Consider the following 15,396-nt stretch of genomic DNA (forward strand, 5'->3'; position numbering starts at 1 on the left):
TTCTCGTCCTCAGTTCCTGAAATCCCTTCAGGGCCATAAGGATGAAATGGGTATCTTCCTATTCATGACAAGCCCCTTTGCACCACGACTGGGCTTATGTTAATTAATGACTTTTGGAAAGCACCTAAGGTGGGGGCAGATTGCCAGAGAATCAACCATGAATAAAGGATTGGAATGGTCATTCCCACCCCCGGATTTGGGGGGAGCGAAGAGGGGCTGGGGGTTGAATCAATCACCAGTGGCCAGTGGTTTAATCAATCATGCCTATGTATTGAAGCCCCCATAAAAACGTGAAAGGAGGGGATGCAGAGAGCTTCCAGGTTGGGGAAACAGAAGGCTTCTGCGTGCTCCCTTGCAGGCCCCAAACTCCACGAGGACAGAAGCTCCTTTGGGACCTCGCCCTGTGTATCTCTCTCTAATCTGGCTGTTGATTCGTGCTCTTTAATATACTTTGTAATAAATTGCTGATCTAGTGAGTATGTGGATTTTCTGAGTTCTCTGAGCCACTCTAGCAAATTAATTGAACCCAAGGAGAGGGGGTCGTGGGAACCTCTGACGTATAGCCCGTCTATCAGAAGCACAGGTAACAACCTGGACTTGTGAACGGCATGTGAAGTAGGAGTTAGTTTTGTTGGACTCAGCTTTTAACCTGTGGCATCTGATCCTGGCTGCAGGTAGATAGGGTCAGAATTGTGTTGAATTGTAGGACGCCTGGTGGGTGTCAGAGAATTGCTTGTTGGTGTGGGGAAACCCTCGCTGCACGTTGGAATGGGTGACTAGAATCTTTACAGCCCGCTGGGGACAATTCTGCTTCTCAGTGACTCTTACTGCAGAACGGAATATAATGCCCTCGGCTGGTCCAGTCAGTAAGGAGTGCAGGTGGGATAAGCATACTCCTTGGTGTACTCTGTGTCATTTAATCCTGTCTGTGACGTCGTCGGCTTGCCAGCCGTGACCTGTGATGGCCTCAGCCTGGTGTTACTGTCCATGCTGGTCTTTTCCTGGTGGCTGCTGAAGTAGATAGTCCCCTTAACTGTACCTGTGTGACTGCTTTTTAGACGTGTAGGTACTGCTCGATAGTTTTTCCCTTTAGATCCTGTCTTGCTGGTTGGTTTGTTTTCAAACTGCTGAAGGCTGCTTGGGCGCACTTCTTGCTCCGGAAATTATTTGGTATCTCTCCTGACTTCGTGTCTTCTGTCGATGCAGACCAAGCCACGGGTAACAAATATTGAACTAGAACTCTGAGGCATACCACTAGAAATATTGCTGTACACCTGAAGCGAATACTTTGTGAATCAACTATACTCCAGTATAACATAAAAAAATCATTTAAAAAGTGAATTCAAAAAAACGGGGAAAAAAAAGTATGCAGATATACAGAATGTTGATCTGTTTCGCAGCCTGAAAGCCCTGGACTGAAGGAAATTAATTGGCAGGTTCCTAGTTAACCTGTGTAGTTCTGGTTATCCTTTCTGCTTTTCCAGTTGGTCACCATTCTTTTATCAATAGAGATCAATCCAGAGCCTAATTTGGAATCTCTGTTTGTCAGAAGATTTCCCTCAGCTGAGGGAAATCCCTGGCCCCATTCACATGTACCATTTTTTGGTTGCAGAGTTAAGATTAAATTTTTGAAAATATCTTTAGCCCTTTGAGTGGGCTTTCCTTTCAGGCCCTGAAGTGGTGAAAGCATCCTTAACCTTAATGCAGAATATTTTGAAGTCTGCTTTCATGAAACCTAAGTCTGGTATCTGAATAAGGGATAATGCTGTTTCTCAGAGCAAATATGTGGCTTAATTCCTGAACTTTTTTTAGTTTTTGAAATTATGTCTATTGTGGTTAACTAATAAAACTTCACAGAGGTCTGTGATTTGGTCTTGGTCGGATGGATACGGTTTCTAACGATGTTTACCCTTTTATTCTGCCATGAAGATGGAGGGAGGACAAAGTCCTGCTGTAATGAAGTGTGGGAAGAATATAGTGATTGAAAGGTACGTTGACTTGTGTTGATAACATGGTGTTTGAGTTGCCAGAAGTCATCTGGTCTGGTACAGCATGATCAGGAAACTGAAGCCTACGGAGGTTAAGTTACTCTCCAAAGTCGCAGTGCAGTTGTGACAATCAAATAGCAAGTACTTAACAATACTTGTCAAATAAATTAGCAAGGTCATTACTTAACTTTATGGCCTTGGGGCCCTTTATTAGTAATATGATTATGCACAGGTTATTTAAGCTCTCCAAGCATCTGTTTCCTCATCTTTGTCATTGAAATCAAAATAGCAACTGTGTAGGATTGTTGATACCAATTTATATAATACCCTTTCTTTTTCAGAATTTTCCTTTGAAAAATTTCAGACCCATAGGAAGGTTGCAACAACAATACAATAAACATTTGTATACTCTATACAATATAATTATTATTGCTACTGTTGTTGAACCATTTGAGACTAAGTTCCCTTACATCATGACCTCTCATTTCTAAATTCTAAAGCACGTGTCTCCTAAAAACGAGGACAAGTTGAGGACGTTTGGCACGTATATTATATTGCAGAGGTCCCCAACCTTTTTACCAGGGACCGGTTTCGCGGAAGACAGTTTTTCCACGGACGGGGGAGGGGGGCGCGGCGGCAGGTGGTGGTGATTGTTCAGGCGTATTGCGAGCGATGGGGAGCGACGGGGCAGATGAAGCCTCCGGTCCGCCGCTCACCTCCTGCCGTGCGGCCCCCTTCCTAACAGGCCACGGCCTGGGGGTTGGTGACCCCTGCTATATTGAATATATTGCAACTCTAAGTGTAACCGTAGTCCAACATGTTGACACAAATTGGGAATTTGTTGGAAATGAGGATTTGAGGCCCCACCCCCTGGCCTGCTAAATCAGAATCTGTGCTTGGGACTTCCCTGGGCGGCCAGTAGTTAAGACCCTGCACTTTCACTGCGGCGGGGGGCGGGGGGGGGGGTGGTGGTGGAGTCGATCCCTGGTCCGGGAACTAAGATCCCACATGCCGTGCAGCGTGGCCAAAAAGAAAAAAAAGAAGAAAAAAAAAAGCGGAATCTGCGCTTTCACAAGACCTCCAAGTGACTTGTGCATGCATCAGTGTTTGAGAAACAGTAGTGTAACAGGTAATCCATATTCGTGCTTAACCAGTCGTCACAGGATACCTATTATAGAAAAATGCCACCAATGCAGAATCCAATCCAATATCATGCATTGTATTTAATAATTGTCATGTCTCTTTAGTCTCCATTCATTTGGAACTAGTTTCTTAGTCTTTTTGTTATACGTGATACTGGTACTTTTTTTTTCTTTTTTAAATTAATTAATTATTTATTTATTTTTGGCTGTGTTGGGTCTTCGTTTCTGCACGAGGGCTTTCTCTAGTTGCGGCAAGCGGGGGCCACTCTTCATCGCGGTGCGCGGGCCTCTCACTGTCGCGGCCTCTCTTGTTGCGGAGCACAGGCTCCAGACGCGCAGGCTCAGTAGTTGTGGCTCACGGGCCTAGTTGCTCCGCGGCATGCAGGATCCTCCCAGACCAGGGCTCGAACCCGTGTCCCCTGCATTGGCAGGTAGATTCTCAACCACTGCGCCACCAGGGAAGCCCCCTGGTACTTTTTTAAAGAGTAAGGGCCAGTGGTTTTGCAAAATGCTCCGTAATTTGACTCTTTTCTCCAAGATTAGATTCTGCTTATGTATTTCGAGGTGGTAGATAAATGATGTTGATTCTTCAAAGTCTGTCGCCTGGAAAGTCTTGAATGGCTGGGGGCTGGAATCATCTGGAGGCTCTGTATTCACATCCAGTGCCTGGGCTGGGGTGACCAGAGGCTGGGCTCCTCTGGGACTCTTAAGCAGAGTCACGCACACCAGCCTCTTCCCGGAGTTTGGGCTTCCTCGAAGAGCGTGGCAGCGTGAGGGTGACAGCCAACAAGGCAGAGACACCGGAGGGCCTTTTGTGATTTAGCATCAGAAGCCCTGGGGCATCACTAACGCGTGTGCTATTGATTGATTCAGGCAGGAGCATGCCCAGATTCAAGGGGAGGAGACACAGACACTGCTTCTTGCTGGGAAGAATGTCAAGGAATTTGTAGCCGTGTTTTGAAACTGCTACGGTTGGTGGCTGCCAGATTTCTCAGTTGTAAATGCACCGATCTCTTCGTAATTGCCGGTAATTGATCCATTAGGAGATTCCCGGAGATTTAAGAATCCATCCCCCAGCAGACTTTTACCCTTTAATCTTAGCATTCATCGATGGCTCCTCCACATTGATACGTTGGGATTTAAGTTTCATAAAAATCTGAAACGTTAACATATGCTCATCTCCCAGTAAATCAACATATACGTAATGATAACAGTGTTGGAATCTTGAAAACTTTTGTGGCAAGAATAAGCGTGCATGACCCAATTTGACAGGTGCTAAACATTTCATACTGATGTTAAGCGCCAAACGCTTGATAATTAGAATATCAACCGCAAAACATGAAGGGGTGCTGCTCTCCTCGGTGTGTGTGGTTCTCTGGCTGTTTTATCCTGACTGTTCTCTGTCCTTCCAATTAAAGGAATACACTTAACACATCATTGCACTTTTCATCATGATTGGAAGCCTTTGTGTCAAAGCTGGTCCTAGGCGAAGTGAGATCAGCTGAGGGAAATCTTCCCTTTTTGGCACTTCAAACACAGATGCAAATGACGGAGGGTGAGCGAGTTCCAAACTGAGGTGGAATCCAAGAATCTAAGCATTAACCTTTTAAGATGTTCCTTGTAAGGTGCAGGAACTCGGTATAGTTGATGCTTTCATCGTATTTAAGATTTATGAAAATAAATCGTACACACTGAAGGAAAGGCTGGTGTCGGCTCCCAGTATGTGTGACCTTCACATAGCGTTGAGTTGGCAGGCATGAGGGTCTATCTAAACATTGGGCTGTTTGGAATGTTCTTAAAATTATGCACGACTATCTTCTAAACCCCTAATTAGAAACGTTTCAATTGGGGGGTAAAATCTAGTTGAGTCCTAATGCGTTTAGAAATCGAATCCTTCCCAAAGCTTATTCCTAACAGATGCATATAGCAGAGGTCACCTCTCACGTGTAACTAGGGACTGCATACTGGTAAATTCTAGGAACCTGAACTCCAGATACAGTTGTCCTGATGGACTGACTTCTTTAAAATGAGACAGATGTTGCACGGGAAGAAAAAACTCTGAAAAATAGTCATCAACATTTTAACTGAAATGTCTCTGTGTGTGGGATGATGAGTGGTTTTCATCTTTAAAGAGGTTTTCTTGGTGTTTATCAGGATTTCTGCAAGGAATGTAATATGTATTAGTTATCACTTTTGTAACATGGATAAATTATAATTTGAAAGAAATTTATTATTAAAAAATGAAAACCAAACTAGTCCCATAAATTTTAGGAGCAGTGATTAAATATGAAGGCTGAAAGCACACCCCACCCCTCCCCATGCAGCTTCTCATAAAGTCCCACCATTGACCACCTTCTAAACATGGTTTTGCTTTAGGCATTTTATTGTTCTGATCGCTAAAATGGGAGAAAAAAAAAAAAGCGTGTTGCATTATCTCTTAAATATGTAGGCCATGCCTGGGGGCGTACATACTTGGAAAAAGATTTCAGATGATTCTGATAAATAGAATCATATACATGTCTTCAGGAGATGTTTTCTTCACTGATCAAAATTCACACATTTCCTTTTGTAGAATTAATAGGTCCAGGGCTTATTTTTTTATTTTTATTATTTATTTATTTATTTATTTATTTATTTTTGGCTGTGTTGGGTCTTCGTTTCTGTGCGAGGGCTTTCTCTAGTTGTGGCAAGCGGGGGCCACTCTTCATCGCGGTGCGCGGGCCTCTCACTGTCGCGGCCTCTCTTGTTGTGGAGCACAGGCTCCAGACGTGCAGGCTCAGTAGTTGTGGCTCACGGGCCTAGTTGCTCTGCGGCATGTGGGATCTTCCCAGACCAGGGCTCGAACCTGTGTCCCCTGCATTGGCAGGCGGATTCTCAACCATTGCGCCACCAGGGAAGCCCAGGGCTTATTTTTCTTTCCAGGGAAATGGTCATTCCTGCCTACCCAGACGACTAGGGGTCATGGCTTATATGCCAAAGGAAAAAAATGTGTTTACTCATATTCAGTCTAAAGATTCACAAGGAACATTGAGGGAGCGTCCTGCTTTTGTCATGGCCAGAGCTAGCCCTGGCTGGGGGAGGCCTCTTTTGGCGGACCCCCAGGCCTTTGGGGACTGCAGATGCTAGGCTTCCTGTGTTCTGATCCTCTGTGCCACTGTTAGGACCGCATGTTTCTAAGGCAGGCTTGAGTCCTGGAAAGACGAAGGGTGGCAAAGAGAGAAAAAAAAAGAACTTCGGGAGAAGTTGTACACCTAAATTGAAGGAGGAGGAAAAGAAAAACAAAGGAATATCATGTATGGAGTGTGCCTTATCGTTGACATGGAGTATGCTTCTTTAATGTTATTCTAGATTTCTGTCGCAGAAGTGTAAACTTTTTGTTTGCGTGTGAGCGAAGGACACATTGATCGGGGGAAAAAATTCTAGCTAGGCACTGGCTCTTCATTCAGTTAAGAATATTTGTAGACATTTGTGTTACATAAATCAGGTTACAGCTGTGTTTGGGAAAGTGTTTTCTTCTGACTTCAGAAAGTGTATGCTTGCGTTTCCCAAATGTTTGCAGGTACAAATTGATAAAAACTGCACCTGGAGTGTTTTTAAAGGTTTGTAAACCAGAAAACAACGTTTTATAACTGGGAATATGTGTTTGCACCATGAATGTAAGAGTGATGCAACTTTGGCTTAATTAGGAGAGGTTCACCTCATGAACTGATTGGGGAGAAAGTTACTCCATGAACATATGCGAATTTCTTTAATACCACTTGGTTACAGTATGTTATCAAAGTTATTATTATTATTACTGTTATTATTACCACTTTTGGTCTTTGTTGAACATTAGGAAAACCAGGGCACTGATATTGTATCCACAGTTTATGTCACTGAAAATGCCCATGGTTTGGGGTGGGTAGTTCTGAGGAGTTCTGAGGTACATTCCATTTTATAAAGTCTTGTTGATAAAGGTTGTCATTTACTGAAAGCTTGAAGTCAAGACCCAAAGTCAGTTATGTATTCCTCTATTTAGTGCACAGAGAACTGCAGAAATCACTGTGTATATCCCATTAACACTTGGGAAGGGGTCGGAAAATGTCTCCAGAAATTAAAGTTGGAAACTTAGAAAGAAAAAGCAAAACAGGAATTCTACCAATTGATAAATTCGTTGTAAACCAAATTTGGTTTCTTTGTTTTTTCGGTTGTAAACCAAAATTGAAGTTATTCTTCAAAAAGCTCATGGTGGGCTTCCCTGATGGTGCAGTGGTTAAGAATCCACCTGCCAATGCAGAGGACATAGGTCCGATCCCTGGTCCGGGAAGATCCCACATGCCACGGAGCAACTAAGCCCGTGAGCCACAACTACTGAGCCTGCGCTCTAGAGCCCACGAGCCACAACTACTGAGCCCGCGTGCCTAGAGCCCGTGCTCCGCAACAAGAGAAGCCACTGCAATGAGAAGCCCTCACACCGCAACAAAGAGTAGCCCCCCCCGCCACAACTAGAGAAAGCCCTCACGCAGTGATGAAGACCCAACGCAGCCAAAAATAAATAAATTAAAAAAAAAAAAAAAAAAGCTCATGGTAAGTCAGGGCCGCTGTCAAGCCGGAGCCTGTGGGATGGATGCGCATTGGGCTGGCTGTCTCTTCTGCCCACGTCCCCCCCTCTCATTCTTCCTGGCTGCCCTTCTTCCTCTCCCCTGTGATGTAATGGAAATGGTTTCATGCTGATGGGCGTCAGCAGGGCTCCGAACAAGACCCTGTAACATGCTCCTGTGTCAGCCTCACAGCTCTGTGTGTTGAGGCTTGTGTCCCCGATAATGCACGTGAGAGCACTTAGAGGAATTTCAGCTACTGAGCAAAAGCCTCCCCCGATGAGGAAGTACATGCGTAAAGGACAGTCTGTTGGAGAGAAAGGGCTGGTGTCAGCAAGATGGGAGATAGCAGTGGACGTTGAGGCCTTGGTCTGGGAATGAGGCCTGGGTCTGCCGCTAGTGGTGGTGTGAATATGAGTGAATCTTTAGCCACAGGGCCTCAGTTTGTTCCTCTGTGAAATACAGGGGTGGCTGAAGTTGTAACTAGGAGCCTTTTCAGCTCTGAGATTCTGAGTTTGGATGAACCAGAACAAACATGAAGCCTTAGACTATTTCCAGCGTCTAGCCTGAACCCAACTGTTGTCTCACTGTCAGTCGCTATTATTAATTCTAGTTAAAGTTTTCTATAAAAGACCCGTATTTAGTCATGGGGTAGTGCTGATTCAAGGACAGACAGCTGGAAAGGTTTCAGAGCTTTCAGTGGACTGTTCCCACCATAGCTAAACTCTGAAGTTATGCTGTAGATGGATGGTTCAAGCTACCTTGGAGGCAACTTAAGAGTCATACAGCCCCAAGGTAATGAGTATTTGTCTAAACACACTAGAGACACTGAAGCTGAAAGAAATATTTGGCCATTTTGTATTTATGTATTTTATTTTATTTTTTATGGTCATGTAATTTTATTTTATTAAAAGTTTTTTTTAATTTTCATTTTTTATTCAATTTTTAAAGGGGGCCCTCCATTTACAGTTATTACAAAATACTGGCTATATTCCCCGTGTAGTACAACATATCTTTGTAGCTCATTTTATACCCAGTAGTTTGTACCTCTTAATCCTCTACCCCTGGATTGTCCTTCCCCCCTTCCCTCTCCCCACTGGTAACCACTAGTTTGTTTTCTGTATCTGTGAGTCTGTGTCCTTTTTGTTGTATTCCTTAGTTTGTTGTATTTTTATTTTTTTAAATTTTTTAACTTTATTGGAATATAGTTGATTTACAATGTTGAGTTAGTTTCAGGTGTACAGCAATATCGTTATGTATTTTAGAAAGGGATTGGAAATTTTATTTTGTCCCTCCTTTCCATGTTAAAGGTTTACTAAGGGGAGTATGCATTAATTTCCAACTGTCTTCTGGCTGTACCTCTGTTATGGGTCACGTAGTTATGAGAGATATGACATCACCAAAGAGGACATAATATGAATGGGGCTTAATATGAGTGGGTAATATTGGAGGCAGGCGGGCATGGTGACCAAGACATGCATGCTGGAATCAGGAAATCTGGGTTCAAATCTTTGTAAGTCAAGTACTTGGCATAATGTCAGCCATACTGCAAGTACCCAATAGTTGCAACTGTCATTGTTCAAGATGACAGGAATATACAAACGTATTAGTAATCTTCTTATCATAAGAAACACCTCTGAACTCTTCTGGAGAAACAGCTTTTTAGAAAAGAATGACCTCATTCCCCTTAATTTCCTTTACCCATAGTATTTATTAATTCAGCTGAATCAAATGCTGTAGGTTTGAGTTGGGTACTAAAGTGAAATTTGCAGAGCTCATTCTTGTTTCCTGTTCTCTGCAAAGTATTTCCGGCAGAGGTGGACCGGTCATTTCCATACGTGGCCCCTGGTAGCAGAGCGCGAAGGAAGGACTTGGGGAGGTGTTTATATGTATGACTGCGTCCCGTGGGCATAAACATCCAGTTGTTGAGTGTAAGGAATCTGTGACTCTGAGCAGTAGTGCCAGACTTTGTTTGTGCTAGCACTCTTCAGAGACCTGAATAAGCGCTTCCTTACCTGACACGCCTACGTGTGGAGTTTTGCTTTTTGTCATTGAATTGTCTGGTTTGAGTTTTTCTTATGTTGTAAATACGTAAGTGCAGTGAAGAAATTTTCTACCCTGAAAAAAATAAGTTTTGAGTAGACTTGATCTATTCCTTAAGATAAGTTCATCTTTTGCCCTAGAACAATGGTGACATGATGTAGGGAAGTTAGGAGAGTCACACGATTTTGGAAAGAGACCTGGGCGGTATGGGAATTTGCATCCATGCCGTGGTTCTAGAATTGGAAAATCAGTGTTATATTTAAAGAAGACACACATTGGCTACATAGAACAAGATCAGCTAACTTTTAACTTCTAGAATCAGATTGCCAAGAAAGAAGACAAAATTTTAAAGTAAATAATTTACTGTTTCCTTCTCTTCTGAATTTAAAAAGAGTATCCTTTAAAATCATTTCTGATGTTTCAGAGAGAACCATGAGAGCATACCTTTGTATCAATAGCTTTAAAAAAAAAGAATTGAGAACTGAGGTTGTTGCATTGGCAGACAGGGTTAAATGCGTATAAAAGGTAATGCATTCTTGAAACATCTAGAAGAACATAGCACAATGATGGTGAGTCTATAATCTCCAGATTTACTCTTTCTAAACAGATACGGAACATTATAATTGGTGATTTTTCCCCTAAGAATTAAATTTTGTTTGTTTTTTAAACTGGCAGCGGGGGCTTTGGAGTCAGAGTTGAGAGTTAAGATACCAACTGTGCCATCTTCAAACTGTGGAGACTTGGGCTGATTGTTTAATCTTTGAGCTTTTATCTTTTTAAACTGTGAGGAGCAATACGTACCCCAAAGGTTCTTGAGGATATTGAAGTGCTTCAGAGAAAGCCTACCACCTAGTAGGTGTTTATTAAGTAATGAATGATAGAGAAAGTAATTTAAATCTCAAATTTCAGTGCTGAAATGTGGAAGTAGAAACACAAAACAACTGTGTGATTCTAGGTGACTTTGGAATTTTGACAAGAGGCTCTGTTTATTGCTTCCCTTTAGTCCATTTCTTGATGAGCTTTTCCGCAAACACTTTTGATTAACTAAACACTGAATTTGAGGAATTCAAGACCTCAAGAAATTAATGACCTCTCAAAACAGTGGTTTAGTAGAGTAATAAGGGTCTGCATCCATTTTTATTATCACTGTTTACTGGATGTGATCATATTTACAAATACAGTAGCTACCATTTACTTCTGGTTACTATGTACCAAGTGCTGTACCAAATACTTTATGAATGTCTCATTTAATCTAAGTAATAACTTGACATAAGTATTATGGCTCTCACTATATAAATGAGAAGATGAGATACACTCTTTTAATAATATGTCTAAGCCTCCATAGCTGGGAAGACTTAAACGCCAGGATAGTACCTTTTCAAGTTAGCCTCTGTGCTTTCGAACCACCTAATTTGATGGTAGGTTAGCTCTTTGAAATGCTAATACACATAGAATTTTTTGAGGGAATGGTTGGTCTTTAGAAACTTTGAAACATTTCATGCCTGATTAGGACTTGGGAAGATCCAAGGAATTGATTGCATATGTCCAGTACCACTTTTTCTGAAATAATTTTTCTGGTGTTTCAATTTAGATTTTGGTCCATCCAAGACACGTACAGAATGCTGTGGAATGACTGTCTAAATGGGGATTTCTCAGCCTTGACTATACAAAAGAATCACCTGGGGAGCTTTAAAATACAAACCACAGAAAAACAAAACAAACCCCCCCACACAAAGCCCAGTCCCCATTCCTAGATATTCTCCTCCCTCCAGTTTTACTGAGATATAATTGACATATAACATTGTATTAGTTGAAAGTGTACAACATAACGATTTGATATGGGTATATATTGTGAAAAATTACCCCAATAAATTTAGTTACCATCCATCATCACCTCACATAGTTACAAATTTTTTTTTCTTGTGATGAGAAGTTTTAAGATGTATTCTCTTAGCAACTTTCAAGTATATAATATAGTGCTGGTAACTGTGTTCACCATGCTGGATGTTACATCCCCAGAACCTATTTATCATATAACTGGAAGAAGTTTGTACCTTTTGGCCACCTTCAAGCATCCCCAGAGCTGCCTCTGGTAACCACCAGTCTGCAGTCTGTTCTTTGTTTCTATGAGTTTGGTGGTTTTTTTTTTTTCTTTTTTAAGATTCCACATATAAGTGAGATCATAAAGTGTTGTCCTTCTCTGTCTGACTTATTTCACTGAGGTTCAAGGTTCATGCATGCTGTTGCATGTAACAGAACTTTCTTCTTTTTGATGGCTCAATAATAGTCTCCTAGATACTCTGATGTAAACTGAACGATGTCATAAGTCTTCTGGAGACTTCTGGAGGCCCAGCTCTGGGATGTCTCAGATCAGCCCCCCAGGAACATTGGAGTCACACTCTTGGGTCCCGGTTTGCTTGGTATTCTGGCTCTGCAGACCGGGGCTGCTCTCACACCTTACTGCCCTCACCCTCACCCTGTGTGGTGGTGGAGGAGAGTGGGGCAGGGAGGGGAAACCATTGTCAGCATTTGCCTCATTTCACTCAATGCGATCTTCCAGGAAGGGCTGCTCGGAAGGTTATCAGCTATCCAGTGCCGGTTCTTAGGATATAACCTTTCCACTGTTTATTTATACTTTGGTATATTGGCTCTGTGTTGTTTGGTTTCCTATTCGAGTAACATTCCAGAGCCATGTGCCATGTTTGTAAAGATCGAACATAAGTCAATGAGCTATATTCCCAGTGTTGGTCACACACAGGTGCTAGTTTCTTTTGATGGGATCAAGTTTTCCCACCTTTTCTTCTCTCCTTCACCACTGTCATCCTCTTCACACCCTAACTTCTCTCCTGTTCCCTCTACTTCACAACCTTCCTTAATTTGAACAATGAGAGATGGCAATAAATCCAGATGTGGATGATAGTCTAGACAGCAGAGGATTTTTTTTAACATCTTTATTGGAGTGTAACTGCTTTACAATGGTGTGTTAGTTTCTGCTGTATAACAAAGTGAATCAGCTATACATATGCATATATCCCCTTATCTCCTCCCTCTTGCGTCTCCCTCCCACCCTCCCTATCCCACCCCTCTAGGTGGTCACAAAGCACCGAGCTGATCTCCCTGTGCTATGCGGCTGCTTCCCACTAGCTAGCTATTTTACATTTGGTAGTGTATATATGTCCATGCCACTCTCTAACTTCATCCTGGCTTCCCCTTCCCCCTCCCTGTGTCCTCAGGTCCATTCTCTAGTAGGGACAGCAGAGGATTTTGGGCAGATGAGTAGTTTGCTGTTTGCCAGACTGCCCTATTGGAGCACAAAGTCTGTGGAAATATGGTATTAGCAGGTTACCAGTTGGAGCACAAAATTAACTTTTCACTAGCGAATATTTGTCCACAGTAATTTAAACCGTTTTTTATTCCGTTTACACATGAGGGGGCAGTATGGTACTATAAAGCTAATGCTCTGTTGAAATTGTTTATTTCTGTTGGTATATAATAGTTTTTAGGTGAGAACTTTTAGACTGTGAATATAATTCTGACAGGTTTGTTAGCTATTAAATGTGATACATATATGCGATACGCTCACTCGTACACATAGGTCATGTGCCTGGTTTTATTCAAATACATAAATAATAATCTCCTTGTAACAGTGGGGCTTTCACACAGTGCCTTTTATTGTGAGTTTTATGTTTGCGGTTTGTTTAACGCTAGCTGGCTTTCTTCGAGCATCTACCTTTAGAACACCAGCCCTCTGGAGATACAGTGTCGGGGTGATGTCTAAATATTTTATGTTATGACTTCATTGAGGGCTGAAGGGACTCCAGTGTCGTTGGGGACAGGAAGCTTCCGAACTCAGGTCTTGGCAGCTATGAAAATTTTATTATAAATCACCTCAGTGTGATATGCTTCCCTTTACGGCACAGTTTGTTTTTCTCAAGAGAAAAAAAATACGGCTAAGCAAAGAAGCAGCACATTTTAATTAATGTTGTTATTGCTGATCGATGGATGACACTGTAGATAATCAAGGTGCTGATACTCTAGGTTGCATAAATGGAAGGGAAACATTTAAGAGAAGCTGGAAGGTATTAAACGAATTGGTAAAATCTACAAAGCGTTTGTTTTCTGAAAAATGCTCGTGGGAATCCGAAAGGTAATTTCGTAAAGCACAGGCTATTTTTAAATGTGTAAAAAATATCTGCGATCATATGTTTCTGTTTATGTAGTCTGAAAAAAAAAATTGAGACTAGCATTTTGGCATAAATATAACTCTGTGTGAAATTGAATGGGATATTTGTTTTTAATGTTTTATCCCGATTGCTTCCTTTGTGGATGAAGAGCCGTGGTATTGTCTACATCTGGTGAAGATGGTTATACTTGTTTAGTTTGGGCATGAATCTATTTTGAAATATAATGATTGGATGCTGCTTTTACTTAATTTTAATGAGAAATTTTATTTTGAAATCTCTCTTTAAAAAATAAAGACTGATGACTTAATAACCTAAAATTTGAAGGCATGGATTTTTGGCCCCAGCAGTCCCTTTTGGATGAACTCCAGATGTTGTTCGGTACTGGTATACTGTTGCAAAACCCAGGTTTCTGTTCATGGAAAACAATTAATGTCCTTCATGTTTTGATGGCAGATTTTTAGGACCCTGCCTGATGCCACACTGCCTGACCCAGTCACCCTGTCAGCGTCACCCCCAAATGCTCCACCAAGGCAATCGAAGAGACAGGGCCAGAGGACTAAGAGGCCCGTGGCTGTATATAATCTTTGTCTTGAACTGGAAGATGGTAAGATGTTAATTACATGTTTCTTCTTGACAGTCTGTTGAGAATATGGCAAAGTCTATGTCCCCAGGGCGGGCCATGGTTTTCCATCCTTTGGATTTTAACTTCTTTTCCCCTTAAGATTATGATTTTTGAGATTAACAGGGAGGGTAAAGCTTTCCTTGTCAGGGAGAGAATGCACGTTTCAGTTTTGTGTTTGTCTTTGTTATTCACGGTTCTTTTTTTTTTACTTTGAAAAGACAGCTAAAATTTCTTTTTGGGGAGACTTGTGTGACTTCCTGTGAGGTTACATAACCCCGAGACAAATGGAAGAGGAACTAAAATGAAAGTAGATCTTTCATGAGAGGAGCACATTGGAGTCTGATGTTAAATGCATTGAGATCAAAGGCATGGGTCCCTGTGGCGCTGGGGTCTGTGCTTCTGCACCGCCCGGTTTTCTGACTTTCTTGTAAGGCAGGTGTCTCATCCTGCGGCGGGGTGGCAAATGGACCACGGTCGGGGGCTCGGCTGAGTGGGCCGAGCTGCAGTGGGACTCTGACCAGTGGAAGTCCTTACTTTCCATCCAAGCCACCCCGTTCCAGCTCTCTGTTGTCACGTGGCCACCTTGTCTCAGTATTGCCAGATTGCCTCGTTTTTACCGGAGCCTAGAAATTGGAATTTTAAACACTGATCCCTACAAAACAAGGCTGTGAGCCATGGGGAGACCCCAGTTGCTGATTTGTAATCACGTAATTATTGGCGTGGAGAATAAGATCGAAACTACCAAGGTTTTATTGGTTTGGAGGTGTGAGGTGATTGTCAAAGGGAAGGAGGAAATGAAGATAGAAACATACAATACCTCCATCATAACCAGCTGTATAA

The 15,396-nt window shown here is 42.1% G+C and overlaps 1 protein-coding gene across 3 annotated transcripts in view; it reads left to right on the plus strand.

The window, feature by feature from the left end:
* The window catches only part of ARHGAP10 (Rho GTPase activating protein 10), a 337,610-nt gene that overhangs the window by 263,061 nt on the left and 59,153 nt on the right, over positions 1 to 15,396 (plus strand). For 2 of the 3 annotated variants that reach the window (XM_057546891.1, XM_057546890.1), the window contains one exon: positions 14,388 to 14,538. The exons of the other annotated variant lie outside the window; for it this stretch is intronic. In XM_057546891.1, coding sequence (XP_057402874.1) covers positions 14,388 to 14,538 — 151 coding nt within the window. The remainder of the gene's footprint in view (positions 1 to 14,387; positions 14,539 to 15,396) is intronic. 3 annotated transcript variants of the gene reach the window in all.

The sequence above is a fragment of the Balaenoptera acutorostrata genome, chromosome 5, assembly GCF_949987535.1.
Source record: "Balaenoptera acutorostrata chromosome 5, mBalAcu1.1, whole genome shotgun sequence".
NCBI lineage: Eukaryota > Metazoa > Chordata > Mammalia > Artiodactyla > Balaenopteridae > Balaenoptera > Balaenoptera acutorostrata.